We start from the raw sequence: 16,071 nt of genomic DNA, 5'->3' as shown, positions 1-16,071 counted from the left end.
ATATCGCAGTGGGTCATTAACTTATGAGACCGTGTAGGGCCCTTGCCCACACAAACAGTGCAACTGTGGTCATAAGAGTGGTTATAGCTTTTTTCGGAAGCAAGTGGACTATATGCGCGGCGATAACATTTTTCTCAGCTAGAAGGAATTTGATACACTCACCTTTCTATCTCACCATCGTCATCCATTAGTGTTTATTCTCCCCCTTGCCCTCCCACAGTGTAGAGTAGCAGGCAAAAGCAAGCTATCGCTCAGGCTGACATCTCTGCCTTTCTGTAAATAAACCTGTCTCTCTCTCTCTCTGTTATTTTAACGAATCAGCTAATGCTTTCTCCCCAAAAATGAAGGTTGCATTCGTTGAGCGGAGTTCAAAGACGTCGGCTTGAAATTGAAATTGCAATAGAGTCATCGCTCTTAATCCTTTCGACCCTGGTGTCGTTAATTGACAGTACACAAAATTTATGCTAGAAGCTTGAAAACATTAAACACGCTCATTCTTAGAGAGGAGTTTCTTCAACTATCTCCACTGCCATTGACACCACTGTTTTTTCATTTTTGCGGAGCATGGAACCGTAAAGAAGAAGAATGCGAATAAATGTCATTGGTGACGATGACGCGGGCAAGCAGAGGCGGGAAGGCGGCACTTTCAGGTTGAAGTGCTGAAGTTGTTTCAAGAGCTCCAACACCATGTTTGTTCAGATTTTTTTGCACTGTAAGGCACCGCAGCAATAAATTTGACAGTTTTCTCATTGCATGGCTATAAGGCCAGGATGATCTAATTTGATGTGGCGGTTGTAAATCCATGAATACTTACACTATTTACATCATTTTTTGTTTGTGGTCTTCTGAGACCTTAACTATTATTAAAATACGTATTAAGGATGTGTCTGAGAAAAACAAAATTCTAAGGCTGTAATGGTTATTATTATGGTCATTAAGGTGAAATACACTGAAAAGCAAGCATTGCCCCGCCGTGGTGCTCTAGTGGCTAAGGTACTCGGCTGCTTACCCGCAGGTCGCGGGTTCGAATACCGGCTGCGGCGGCTGCATTTTCGATAGAGGCGGAAATGTTGTAGGCCTGTGTGCTCAGATTTGGGTGCACGTTAAAGAACCCCAGGTGGTCTAAATTTCCGAAGCCCTCCACTACGGCGTCTCTCATAATCATATGGTGGTTTTGGGACGTTAAACCCCACAAATCAATCAATCAAAAGCAAGAATTGAGACGACGACCTTGTGAGGGCGTATCTATTGAAATACTTTCTACTATCAACTACAAGAAAAGTACAAAAATAAGAGCCTCGTTTTCTAGGACACATCATTGCCTAGAAGTGCAACCAGTGCATCCGCACGTGACGCAGGGCAGTGTCCTCTTCTCAGGAAAGTATATGTTTTCTGTCTGTATTCTGTAGCGCTTGACAGATAGGGTCACAGGCTAGTGCAGCACTGGCCTTCTTCGCCATCTTCTTCTTGGATGACTTCCGCTGCTCGATCTGACATGACTACATCCGGGCGCGAGGGCACAAACCATGGCGGTATTTCTTCGATGTATTCCATATCATGACGCGTAACTTCGTGATGGGAGTGTGACCACCTCTGTGCATAAGCTTCGCGAGCCATATTCCATAGTTGGCGGGCCATAGAAGGGCCTGTGTTCTGAACCATGCTAGTAAATTGGCTACATTCGGACTTCATGAGTTTGTAAGGCTCATCAAACTCCACGATACGACCGGCATCAAGGACCTGCAATGCAGAAATAAGGTATAAAATAAGGGAGGAAGTAACCTGCCAATCTCTAAATCGTCAATTGTTTAAACATCAATTGCCTTAAGACGTAAATATTCAATCGATAAAATACAGTCATTCATTAGGTAATAGTTTTCCAAGTAGAAAAAGTGTCTTGTTCAGCATACATCGCAAAAGAGTTAATGCAACTTTGTAATCTTAGCTTTACTACATAGAGAGAAAAGGGAACTTTATCTGCACTGCTACCACAGCCACGCCTCTTTTCCGAAACCTGTGGGTGAAGTACTGATCACGAGAATATTTGCCTTTTTACGAGCTGCAGCTTCATTAAACTACTAGCTGGGAGCTCTAGCTGACTATGTTCTGAGACTGTCTGTTAGATGTTGTGAGTTAGTATGGAATGACGATAGTTATAGTGCTAGAGCAAAACGATGACACAAAGACAAGAAGGACACGAAGGACACGAATATGGAAGTTAACCGCAGGTGTTCTCGTCGTCATCTGTATATATTTCTCTTTATAATCCTTGGAGGACACAATGTGAAGAAGAAGAAGACACAGGAGAGAGAGAGAGAACAAACGGAGGCACTGATCTACTCCCTTTATCCTGCTTTGTACTCCATTTTCCAAGCAGGTGTGAACGTACAAGCATAAGCGCGCACTGTTTCATATTTGTATTGGTGAGTGTTCTTTTTGTGAATGGCGTGGATGCAGCCAGTAAGCGGAACTGAGTGAGTTGTGAATTGTGTTATTTTGCGAATATCTTTAAAAATATGGAAACACACTTGTAAACGAATATTTCAAGATGAAGTTAAGAAAGTTGCACTTTGCACATCAAGAGCGCCACGGCTGCGAACTAATATGTCTTTGCGAGATTTTCTCGACTCTTATTCACCAGAATGGCAACTGCTGCTAGATGTCCCTGCTGTGTTAATACGGCGCAGCTGACAATTGGTTCTTGTGTAGTGACCCTTCCTCACAAATAACATCATATTATATTTCGGCGAGAGGAAGACAAGCGTAAAGCGATGATGTATAAGCGTCACTGTGTGTCACATGCTGTTACCAGGTCACCACTACCAACATTAACTGATAGCTGCCGTGCGCATCGGCGACTTCAACAGCGGCTACTTTTTGCCGCTTCCACACAATATTTTATGGGGCACGAGGACATCAATCCTAATCACGAGAATGTTTCACTGAATCCGTGTACCATAGCATTCTAGAAAGCCTACACCGTGCAAACGGCAAATTCTGGCAAGACTGCGCTGAGTAATGGGTCACCTACTGCGTGCTGCGATTTCTGCGAAAACAAAATGACTGCTGCTTGTGCGGCAATGCCTAATCACAATTATATCACGTTTATATTCGTAACGTACCCCTTCTGCAAGCGTTCCACTCGTGCTGGCATGCGCACCACCGGCCTATCACCTTAACCAGTAAGTGAAATCTACTTGTCAGAAATTGCAATGTGGCAATGGTCATATTTTTTTCGTCACTCACAATGACACGATCCGAGTCCATGATTGTATGCAGCCTGTGGGCTATTGTGAAAACCGTGCAGCTTGCGAAGTTCTCTCGTATTGTTCTCTGGATAAGGGCATCAGTCCTGCAATAAGTAGTGCCAGAGATGAAAAGGGTAAAAGGCAAGTTAGACATTTTTCTAATCAGTCCGTCAGGTAAAAAGATAAAACTAGGCAACCACAGTGAAATATTTCAAAAGACAAAGATGTTTCAGACAAGTTCCTGCACAATAAAATGCAAGGGCACAAAATAATCCAACTTCTTGAGCTGTCGGCTAAAGTTGACAATTTGGAAAATTGAAGCCGACGAAACGATCTAGTAAATTAGAGCATCGAGGAAGATCCATGTGAGGATTGGAAATCACTGGAAACCAAAACTAAACAAAACGTTTTTGAACAATTGTTAGGCATAAAAATGAAATCGATTGAAAGAGCTTGACGACATATTGAGCGCTAAGAGACAGGGACAGGAGAGAGTGGACACCACAATGCGCTAACTCGGTGGTGTCCACTCTCTCCTGTCCCTGTCTCTTAGCGCTCAATATGTCGTCAAGCTCCCTTTACCAACACGCCCAAAAAATGGCACGATTGAAAGAGTTCACTGGGCGGGGAAATACCAAAAAGAACGCCCTCGTCCAGTTATCCTTCGGTTGTATGACTTTGCAGAAAAAACAAGAATTCTATCTGAATGCAGCAAACTAAAAGGAACAAAAACCACTATTTCAGAAAATTTTTCAAAGAAAGTGCACGACACAAGAAAAAAACTTTGGCACTCCGCTTAACAAGAGAGGATGCAGTGCTTAAATGTGTCACTAAATTATGACAAAATGAAACTAGGTGGGGAACTGTTTGTTGGGGACACGCTTCAAAACAAAAGGGTGAAAATACCAAAAGCAGTTGCGCCTGCGCAAAAAGCAGCCGAAAAGCCGAGGCAAGCAATGTCAGCCTTCTACCAAAACCTTGCGAGTTGTGCCACTTAATGCCCGTAGTGTTTAAGCAAGCTATGTCTACTTGAAAGAGATACTAAACCATAATCCACACATTCTAGTCATTACTGAAACATGGCTGAATGATTACATACTTGATTCTGAAGTTGTGCCCTCTTCATACAAATTATTCCTCAAAGATCGAACAACACCGGGTGGTGGGGTCACTATAGCTATTAAAAAAAAAACCTGAAGTCTTCTCGCTTAGAAGACATTAACGACCACTAATGTGCGTGGTGCAGGGTCAATCACCATGGGAGAAGCATATTTCTTGGTGCAGTGTACTGGCCACCAAACTCTTCCTCTGAATATTTAGAAATTATGCACGATTATTTTGCACAGCATAGGAACTCACGTTCGAAGATATTGCTTTGTGGTGACTTTAGTTTGCCCAGAATAAACTGGCCAAACCTATGCCACGACTAACGAGCGAAAGAAAGTTCAGAATCGTTGCTACTGACAGCATTCAGTTTTTCATTGTCCCAACTACTAACTTGTGCCACACGTGTTGGATTTTTGTTCGCCAATACGTGTTTGTTAGTAGTTCAATCGAGGACTGTGGTATCAGTAGTGAAGATAGAATTTCTAATCACAAGATTATTATCCTTTCTAGTCCTATAGAGCTACCTCTAACAACAAGAACAAGTCACGCCATTCATTTCAGAGACTATGTGCATGCAGACGACGATGCCATTTTTGCCCATTTAGCGTCATTATTTACCAATTTTGAAAAAATATTGACAACGTAAGCGAATTGTGGTCGTGCTACAAGGATATCATGAGTTATTGTGAAACATATTACGTTTCTCTGAAAAGAAAACACGTTGACCGAAAGTATCCGTAGATAACGTGCGGGATTATACATCTAAAGATAAAGATTAAACGACAACGGAAACGCGGAATATTTAGGAAACTACAGAGCCTTATCGTAACGTTAAACAACGAGATCTTCATTGCTAAGTCTCACTTTTTCTCAGAAGCACTACCGTCTTTCATGTGATCAGATCCAAAAAGTTTTTGCGCTATTTGTCAAGTAAGCATTCTGATATCTCTCAGCTTTTATTATGCCCCGCCACAGTGGTCTAGTGACTAAGGTACTCGGCTGCTGACCCGTAGGTCGCGTGATCGAATCGCGGTGGCGGCGGCTGCATTTCCGATTCAGACGGCAATGTTGTAGGCCCGTGTACTTAGATTTGGGTCCACGTTAAAGAACCCCAGTTGGTGAAAATTTCCGGAGCCCTTCACTAGGGCGTCTCTCATAATCATGTGGTGGTTTTGGGACGTTAAATTTCACAAATAATTCAATCAGCTTTCATCGTGCCATCAAATAATCACCGAAGCGGACGGAATAGCAGATAAATGGTTGTTTTTTTTTTCATTCCGTCTTCACGTATGGGTCTCCTGGCGGAATTATGCCAGCATATTCTTTATTTGAACCTATATCATAAATAAATGTAAATCTAGGAGGTGTCCACTGCTTACTGCAAAAACTTGATGCGAAGAAGTTCCCATTTCCAGATAACATTTCAAACACTCTTCTGAAAAGTATGCTGAGTGGGTGAGTCAATATTTGTATAAAATATACATTAGCTTCCTATCTACACACACCATCCCAGATCATGGGCGCACGGCTAAGGTCATCCCCTACATAAATCCCGATCTAAAGATGTAGCTAGCAATTACCGCCTGGTCTCCTTAACAAGCACGAGCTGCAAAGTATTAGAGTATATAATTATTTAAAGGTATTAAAACTCACTTAGAGGCTAACAACCTGCTGTACTCTAGACAACACTGATTTGGATCTGATCTGTCAACAATTACACAGCTAGCCGAGATGACCAACTACATTCGAAATACACTCAACATAACAGGACAAATAGATGCCATTTTTCTGGACTTTTCAAAGCCTTTTATGTCGTTCCCTGTCAACAATTACACAGCTAGCTGAGATGACCAACTACATTCCAAATACACTCAACATAACAGGACAAACAGATGCCATTTTTCTGGACTTTTCAAAGCCTTTTATGTCGTTCCCCACCATGACCTCAAAATAAAAATTTAAGCAATTGGTATTGAACATAAAGTTATTCAGTGGAAAATGTCGCACTTAAAACATGGCAAACAAATAGTTTCCGTGAACAACAATATCTCAAGCAGCCTAGGCGTCTTGTCAGGCGTACCACAATGATTCGTATTAGCGCCAAATATTTTTCTTGTCTATATTTATGGCATTTTTTCGCGTCAACCCATCTATTCAACTAAGGCTTTTCGCAGATGACTGGGTCGCATATACGACGGTAAGTCAAATTGAGGACCAGCTTAGTACGAATCCTTGTGGAACTCCAGACAAGACATATGGCGCAGGTGAAAATGTGTCGCTTGAACAAACAAACTGAACGCGGTTAGTCAAGAAAACTTCAATCCATTTATTTACAGCAGGTTCGATGGTAAGTATTGGTACTTTGTGTGAAAGTAGGCAGTGGTGTACTTTGTCAAAAGCCTTAGCAAAATCAGAGAACACACAGTCAGTAAAGACAGACAATATTATTATGCAAATCGTTAGTGAACAGTAGAAGCTGAGTATCACATGAAAATATTTTACGACAAGCTCTTTAACGATGTCGCACTTTAATATGGCAAGCTTCACCTAAGCGTAACAGTACGTTATGTTGGGCTAGTTGGTACATATTGGCTGAAATACGTGGCGCAAGGTTGACAAAAAGAAAAACAACGAGACAGAAAGAGCGCCAACGCACAACTAAGTTTATTTTAATGAAGCATTCATAATATATAGGCTCTTGGAGGACATGCGCAGACCATTTCATTCACCGCACGTGCAGGCATGAACATTTTGATGATGTAATAACCGATAATTGCAATCATGATATCTGGGAACCAGCAACAAACAGATATGCCTAATGTAAAGACGTCGAAAAAATCAAACACACCCAAGCCTGCGCAAAAAAAAGCGAGAAAAAAACAGCAAAAAAAAAGGACTGATAGACACTTCGTAGCACTCATCTAAAGTACATCTAGATCCAGCAGTTGGAATTCAATGTTATGCAACACAACTGAAGGCACGCTGATGCACGAGTTACCTTTCTTCATTATGTGAAAGGCTTCGAGTAACTCCCGCGCTAGCGCATCCCGGTTCCTTCCAAGTACTTGCGTGCGATCGAACTGCGGCGTGCAGCCGCACGAAGCACAGTGAAAGGGCAAATGAGACCCTGTTCCATTCCTAATTGATAAGGAATGCTCCCTTAGACGGTCATTTGTACAGCGCCCTGTCTGGCCTATGTAGACTTCCGCCACAGCTAAGGGGAATTTCATAAACAGTGCCCACAGCACAACGCAGGAACAGCTTTCCGTGCTTCTTATCGCACACCACCTTGGCACCTCTTGAAGAAATGCGGGCACAGAGCCTTGAAAGCTTATTTGGAGCAGAGAAAACCACTGGCACATGGTGCCGATTTGCAACCTTTTTCAGGTTGTGGGAGATTTCGTGCATGTATGGTACAACATGCGGTCTTTTCCTCTGTCCTTGCAATGGCTCTACCCTCCCGCGTTTCCCTTTCAGCTTCTGCAGCAATGTTTCAGACACACTGACTAAGACCGAATAAGGAAACCCGGCTGCAGTGAGCCGTGATACCTGAAAGAAAAAACTATCAAACACTGTGTGCTGGCATGCCTTGGACAGCGCAGAACGAAAACACATAGCAGCTATAGACCTCTTCACCACCTTAGAATGCACAGAATCATAAGAAAGAAGTCCTTTTCTCGTTCTAGGGCTGAACTTCCAACAGACATGACCCTCGCCCTGAGTCAAGTTAATGTCTGAAAACTGCAAGCTTTTGTCAATGGGCAGTTCATACGTAAAAATGACGCCTTTTCCATGTTGTCTGAACAGGTTCAAAACCAAATCTACCTCGCTAGAGTGCGTCACAAAGTTAGTAGAAGTTTACACCACGAGGAAATTGTCCACATATCTAAATATCTTAGGGACTTTTCCTGGATCAACGGCATTTTCTAAAGCAAGATCAATAGACGCCAAAGAAATGCTACAAAGGACAAGTGCAACAGATGTCTCTTTTAATAATGGCTTGTTTATTCAAAGAAAGGGCATTTGTATATGCTCCTGCGTTGCACCTGTCATTTGTAGCATTTTTTGGCGTCTATTGATCGTGCTTTAGAAAATGCCGTTGATCCAGGAAAAGTTCCTAAGATTTTTAGATATGTGGAGAATTTCCTCGTGGTGTAAACTTCTACTAGCCCTGTGACGCACTCTAGCGAGGTAGATTTGGTTTTGAATCTGTTCCGACAACATGGAAAAGGCTTGATTTTTTACGTATGAACTGCCCATTGACAAAAGCTTGCAGTTTTTAGATATTAACTTCACTATGGGCGAGGGTCATGTCTGTTGGAAGTTCAGCCCTAGAACGAGAAAAGGACTTCTTTCTTATGATTCTGCACATTCTAAGGTGGTGAAGAGGTCAATAGCTGCTATGTGTTTTCGTTCTCCGCTGTCCAAGGCATGCCAGCACACAGTGTTTGATAGTTTTTTCTTTCAGGTATCGCGGCTCACTGCAGCCGGGTTTCCTTATTCGGTCATAGTCAGTGTGTCTGAAACATTGCTGGAGAAGCTGAAGGGGAAACGCGGGAGGGCAGAGCCATTGCAAGGACAGAGGAAAAGACCGCATGTTGTACCATACATGCACGAAATCTCCCACAACCTGAAAAAGGTTGCAAATCGGCACCATGTGCCAGTGGTTTTCTCTGCTCCAAATAAGCTTTCAAGGCTCTGTGCCCGCATTTCTTCAAGATGTGCCAAGGTGGTGTGCGATAAGAAGCACGTAAAGCTGTTCCTGCGTTGTGCTGTGGGCACTGTTTATAAAATTCCCCTGAGCTGTGGCGGGAGTCTACATAGACCAGACAGGGCGCTGTACAAATGACCGTCTAAGGGAGCATTCCTTAAAATTTAGAAATGGAACAGGGTCTCATTTGCCCTTTCACTGTGCTTCGTGCGGCTGCACGCCGCAGTTCGATCGCACGCGAGTACTTGGAAGGAATCGGGATGCGCTGGGGCGGGAGTTACTCGAAGCCTTTCACATAATGAAGAAAGGTGACTCGTGCATCAGCGTGCCTTCAGTTGTGTTGCATAACAATGAATTCCAACTGTTGGATCTAGATGTACTTTAGATGAGTGCTACGAAGTGTCTATAAGTCCTTTTTTCGCTGTTTTTTTCGCGCCTTTTTTTGCGCAGGCTTGGGTGTGTTTGATTTTTTTGACGTCTTTACATTAGGATGCGGCGGCGAGGCTGGGCCTCCCCGTCCCAACGTGGGAGCGGCCCGCGATCTTACCCCTATAAAACAGGGGTGGAATCCTTCAGGACCCCAATAAAAGTCTTTCATCGATTCATTTACATTAGGCATATCTGTTTGTTGCTGGTTCCCAGATATCATGATTGCAATTATCGGTTATTACATCATCAAAATGTTCATGCCTGCACGTGCGGTGAATGAAATGGTCTGCGAATGTCCCCCAAGAGCCTATATATTGTGAATGCTTCATCAAAATAAACTTAGTTGTGAGTTGGCGCTCTTTCTGTCTCGTCTTTTTTTCTCTTTTTCAACCTTGCGCCACGTATTTCAGCCTTCAGTCACCTAAGCGGGAAGAAAGCACTTTGGTCATGGGGTGACTGATCCCAGGCGCCCTTTAGCTCGCAGGCAGCTAACATCGCCCACCACTTTCACGTTCATATTCACTTACATGCGGCCGGCGCTTAAATGAGAACGTCAACTTCGCATCACTGTCGTACCATGGTATCTTAAAAATGCTAAATGTCGTGCCCATAACAAAATTTTAGTGATCATCATTCAGGTGAAAATGACTGTAGCATTAGCAGTACTGCGGCTTAGTTTTAATCAATGTACGCGATGCTGTGAAGACAGAGCTGGACTACATGGCATAGCTATGTAGGGTTGACAACGACCAAATGCATTCCTTTTAAGAAAACAAGGGCGCCGAATTGGACGCTGTTGTGACCGGGGTTTGCGTCACCCGAGATCTAGGATCAAGAGGTCGAGGCAAGAGCAGGTTGAACTTCGTAAAGAGGGTTTATTTATATTATTTACATTGAACGGGCTCTCTGACCTGAAGCTCAACATTAAAAAAAAAAGCTGTCTGTTGAACAATCTCCGTGAACCACTCTTAGCAGCTAGCGAGGGCTGAATAAAGTCTCATCTCCCCAGATCCCAAGATCGGAGAAAAGGTCCACACGGCACTGTCCAATGACCTGTCCCGCAACACACACTAGTGTCATTATGCCGGCACCGCCCCAACAAACACACATACACAAACCAAACACGTGTATGGTCCTGTCGATGCTGCCTCCTCCGCGAATTTCGCTTCCAGAGAGCGGGGTAAAACAGGTTTGTAACCTCGCCCCTCGCGTTGACCAGCCAAGCTTTGTCGAACAGTGATCGCGGTCTAGGTGCCTCCGAGGGGCCATACCTGGACATCTTGTACTGATTTGAGCATCGGCGGCTCATCAGTGACAGACCCACAGCATGGTGGTCTGACGTCCTTAAACAGCGGAAGCTCGGCATTGTGGCTTTTACTGGGGCACGAATACGCCACGTGTCGCATCTCTGCGCAGACCTAAAGGACAGCGGTGCTCCATAGAGTAACTTCAGCCACGCAGCGCCCAGTACATGGAAACAGCAGGGCATGTTGGCGCTGCTCCTCATCTGCACAAAATGAGGCGGCTGCCTTTCTTCCGTTCTGACGGCCGCGGTAAAAGGGTGGCCCACCAAACGCAACAACGAGCATCGATCCAGGTGGCAGTGGGAGAAACTTACGCTAAACTAAAGAATGAAAAGCGTGGCAGAGCACGTATTCAGCACATGTATCATTGAGGTGAAATATGCGAACACGCTGCGCCACACAAAGTTGCCTCACGCTGCTTGAGTGTGTCTCGATCATAGCATGCTACAGAGAACAACACTGACTGTGTCAAGCCCAATTAAGAATACACATTATCGTATCTATATTCCAGTCACCACGTGAACGGCGACGTCCAATGTGCATTTCTTTAAGCATGCCTATGGCGCGGCGTCCTCGGCGTCGTTGGCAAGGAAATCGGAAAAGAGCACCGCGTCGCGGCACGCGGTGGTACTTCTCCAATTACACTTATTCACTTGGGTGCGTGCCGAATGGAACGGCCGGAGAAACACCAGCGCAACCTTTCTAGACTAGGTAAGTTGCAAAACTCCCCGCGTCAGACTACTCGTCACACGGCGCCGGGACAGCTTCTGGTTTTGTGGCACTGGCGGCGCAACAAGCTTCCGCTAGCCGACGAAAACGCGTGGTCGTCGTGGCAAGATGCCGTGGCTGCCGTTCTGAAAGAGCTTTGCCAACAGTATATTATCGAGATTTGTTGTGCTGCCACAGAAAAACAATACTGCGTAATATTTAGTGGTGTAAGGCAAATACAGTGTAAATATGGTTTTCTGAACTGCCCACAATAAACAATGCTTGATATATATAGCATAGCATACGAGTCTGTCGGTTAGTTGCTAGTTGGTGTACGTTCGCAATAGATTTTTAGACGCGAAAAACCCAATTATAATGTCTGGCATTCTCTTTTGTGGCTGTGTTTTTCGGGCTTGAAAATAAATTACAACTATGTGGCGCAATCTTGTGGCTTTTGTCTGGTTAAGTAGTCAGCTTTTTTTTTCATGTCAGTCACATTCTTTAGCAACTTAGACTGTCGAAAAGCTACGCGCGCGGCCATTTTCTTGAGCATGTCTTCCCTCTGCTTCTTCTGGAGTTCCTCTAATGAAACCTGTTAACACATCTGCAGCCAAAGCTTCGAGCAGAGACGCCACTTTGGGGTATCGGTGAGCACTTCGTAGTCATTACTCACAAGTCTGCCTGCTGACGCATTGGGACAACCTGAACACACTTGCAGCTTTTCTATGTCCTCCAGAAGTTCTGCCCATTGGATGATGGTGTCTGCTTTGCCAGGTGACTTGGCTAAGCGATAGTTACGGCTGCTAATGGTGACTGTCATGTCTTCTGCGACGACAACGCATTTCTCCACAAATAGCGCTCTTTTCTTTCTTTGAGCCCTAGAAACACCACAAGACGTTTTGTCTCGCCATTCTCAACAACGTTGCGCCAGCATTCAAAAAAAAAAAAAAACGTTTTCTATGTCTTGAAGCGAAATGACGCCACTAGTTGACGGCATGTCGAGACTTATTTCACTGTCTTCGAGCTCAGTGCACGGAGATAGTCCATTCGTTTTTGCCGATGATATTCTGGAAAATACCCCACTCCTATCGGGCAGCTTTCGCTTCTTTGTCACGGGCCCCGCGACAAAGGTTAGCGGGCGAATTCGGGAATATTCGTGGAACGCATCCTTCGACGAGGTCCCACTTTCCTTTTGCGATTTGTACCTTCTTACCATATGACGTGAGTGAAAGTCTTTAGGATGTCCTTCTCATGAAAGTGCATATCACACACACGTGAGGTGCTGGGCAGTTTCTTATCCGCACGAGGGTTATAGCGTGGTCCCATACCTCTCGCTGCTCAGGTACACGTGGGAACAAAAGAAATGTCGTGGTGTCTCTCATTTCCCGTAGCTACTCTACAGCCGAGAACGCAACATCCGGGCATGATGAAAACACGCAACACATTCAAAGCAGAACAGGGCGCGCTGAAGCACAAAAAATGTTCACGCAGAAAGAAGCCTCCACAGATATCGACGCACTGCAACATGCACAGCCATGGACGTTACGGGCGTGACACGAGCGAGCTAGGTCTGTGTCCTAGGTGTTCGTGAGCGAGCATGCAGTGAGTGAATATGGATGCGACAGCAGCGCCACATTTGTCGCTGGCAGCGGCCACGCCGCGCAACATCGCTCAGTTTTGCAACTTACCTAGTCTCGAAACGTTGCACCAGCGTGCGCGCCCAAACCAGGCGGCCCTAGTCAGGCATTCGGCGTTGCCCGCGGCCATAGAGTTTCTCACAAATACCCTGAGGAAAGTGTGGCGCCAGCGTCTATGCGAATTTCTTAAAAGGTGATGTTGGAGTGCTGGGAATGACGGCATATGTATCTGCGAGGTTTCTGTTGGCTGGTGCGTTGAGCGAGGCTTTGTTTCAAAAGAGAATACGACAGCGTAAATAAAGCTTCTTTAAACAAAACGCTTATAAGGAGACCTCATTCACGCCTGATATATTCTAAAATAAAAGTACACTCCCCTTGACGGCATAACCAAACGGCGAAAGAAGTAAACAGACGACATAAACGAGGCGGAAAGACCGCTCGCTTTGTCGTCTGCCTGCCAAGTTTAGCGGCCGTTGGTTACTTCATACGCTTCGTAAAATTGCAGATCAACGTAGAATTTTATCGTGGTAAATACAATACGTTTCTATGCAATGACAAAAATAAATAGCTTAATGCGTCTTCTTTTAGTAAGAAATCAATTATTTTAACGTGAACCCAGACGTGTCTTCAAATAAAATCAAATCAAAACAAATCTTTCTTTTCCTTTTCCACAAAAGGATGGAGCAGCCGCAAAAAGCTACTGTGAGAAGTAGCTTGACGAAGCGGTCGCCCCTGAATTGACAGCTTTGGAAAACACACCAAAGAATCACAGAGTCATCAATGGCACTAAATAAACAAAAATAGCAGTACTGTACGCAGAGATGATCGCGAATGACCCACGGAAATACCAAAAAATCAACACCACCAAGAAACACCTACAATCAAAACGTCCTCTAAAATAAGACAGTTCATGGTCAAATTCATTTCAAAAGTGCACATCAACACAAATAATAACAATATACAGATCGCACACAATTAGAAATAACATGGTTAGGTGGCAGAAAATACGCTTAGTAAGCAGTTGTTTGGTGGGTGACATATATCAAATTTCAGAAATAACACAGTCAGGCGACAAAAGTACGCTTTGCAAACGGTTATTTGGCAGGCGATATATATCCATAGCGTTATATGTAAATTTATTCAATAGAGGGGGTAGTGTATGAGTTATCGATTGAGAAGCATAGTTATTCCGCGGCGTTGGATCAGACCACGTTTCTGGAAAACGTGTATCGTGCCAGTGAGATTTCTTTTGTGGCATCGAAAGGCCATTATAAAATTAGTTATTCTTCTTATTTGCCACGCAGTGAGACAGCGTCAAACGGTAGTTGTAAAGATGATTTACGGTCGTTACTCGGTACCGATCAAACAATTCCTGGGTGTGAGAAGAAAAAGAAGCATTTGCTACCACTCTCATTGCCTTTTTCTGTAAAAGTAACAACTTGTTAATATTCTTTCTGGTTGTTCCCCAAATTAGGTGTGCGTAATCAAGCTGATGTGAGATTAAAGAATGGTATAACAAGAGATTTATGCGCGCAGGTAGTAGCTATCTATTTCTATTGATGAGGCCAATTGTTTTGCAAAGTTTTTTGTGTATTTTATTAAAATTGTAATCCCACGTGAGATTACTCGAAAAGTACACTACTAACACCTTCATACATTCAACAATTTCTATTTTGCATTGACCAAGGCAGACGTGAGGCAGAACAGCTGTGGTATTTTTCGGTCGGAACAGTACTGCTTTAGTCTTTTGAGTATTGATTACCATATAATTTTTCTCAGTCCAGGAAAGTAGAAGTGGTAAAACATCTGCGCAATTTTTTATATATATTCGGTTTTCTTACTAGTCACTAACAGGGTTGTGTCATCTGCGAAGCAAATAAGGAATATCCGGGGGTGTGAGACAGTGTACTGCAAGTCATTCACATATATGGAGAACAGCAGAGGCCCTAGTATGCTTCCCTGGGGGACTCCAGCCTTAATGCACTTAAGTTCAGAGTGTAAGTCACCAAGGGAAACATACTGTTTTCGGTGGCTTAGATAAGACGACATGAGGTTATGAGCAATGCCGTTTATACCGTAGGAATGCAACTTACTGAGCAGAATTTTATGACTTAATGAATCAAATGCCTTTGATAAGTCAATAAATATTCCTAAAGTTAAGCAGTGATTCGAGAAATTATGTAATATTATTTCTTTTTGTTTTAGTAAGGTAGTTTCAGTAGAGCAGTGTTTTCGGAAACCATGTTGAAAGTTGCCAAGTTACGAGTGTTTAGAAAGATAACTGAATAGCCTGAAAGTTTCTCGATGACTTTAGAAAAAACTGGCGGACTTGAAATAGGCCGATAGTTCTTAAAGACATTTTTGTCTCCACCTTTAAATATCAAGACAACTTTCGAAATTTACCCTCTCTGGGTTCCACTGGACAAGAATAAGTTAAATATATGTGTCAGCAGAAACATGATTAAGCCTACAACATGTTTAATGGGTCTAATTTGCAAGCTATTGACATAGCAAGTACTACAATGTCCGCAGCGCTGCGGACATGCAAGTACTGCATGTCCGCAGCGTTGTCCATGCACCAGCAGCTGTTATCTCCGCGCTGTCTCCCTCTGCCCTTGAACCAGCTGCGGGAAAGCGCGCTTATCCTCGCCCCTAGCAACCTGAGAACGTGGTGGAGAGAGCGTAAAGGGTAAGTGCAGTGATTCACCGCTTCTCTCTTGCCATTCGCTCTCTCTCCTCCCTGCACCATATTTTCCCGTCCACTCGCGTCTCACTCGACCATTTGCTGGCTCGACGCCTCTAGGAACATCCAGCAATGTGTGCATGAGACGCCTCCGCAAAACGCCAACGCACGCCAAGCCGAGAACGTTGTTTGTTTTGCTCATTTCATATTTTTTTTTTACCCGCGCACACTAGCTACTAGAGCT

General features: G+C 44.0%; 1 protein-coding gene across 6 annotated transcripts in view; it reads right to left on the bottom strand.

The window, feature by feature from the left end:
• Positions 1-1,228: 1,228 nt before the first annotated feature.
• LOC119178190 (ATP-binding cassette sub-family C member 4) overlaps positions 1,229-16,071 on the bottom strand; it is a 2,441,444-nt gene continuing 2,426,601 nt past the window's right edge. For all 6 annotated transcript variants that reach the window (XM_075869787.1, XM_075871012.1, XM_075871549.1 and 3 more), the window contains 2 exons: positions 3,247-3,352; positions 1,229-1,740 (listed from right to left, as the gene is read on the bottom strand). In XM_075869787.1, the coding sequence (XP_075725902.1) occupies positions 1,426-1,740; positions 3,247-3,352 (421 nt within the window). In that variant the 3' untranslated portion in view covers positions 1,229-1,425. The remainder of the gene's footprint in view (positions 1,741-3,246; positions 3,353-16,071) is intronic.

The sequence above is a fragment of the Rhipicephalus microplus genome, chromosome 1 (assembly GCF_043290135.1).
Source record: "Rhipicephalus microplus isolate Deutch F79 chromosome 1, USDA_Rmic, whole genome shotgun sequence".
Lineage (NCBI taxonomy): Eukaryota > Metazoa > Arthropoda > Arachnida > Ixodida > Ixodidae > Rhipicephalus > Rhipicephalus microplus.
The sequence above is the reverse complement of the archived record's forward strand: the minus strand, read 5'-3'. Positions and strand labels throughout refer to the sequence as shown.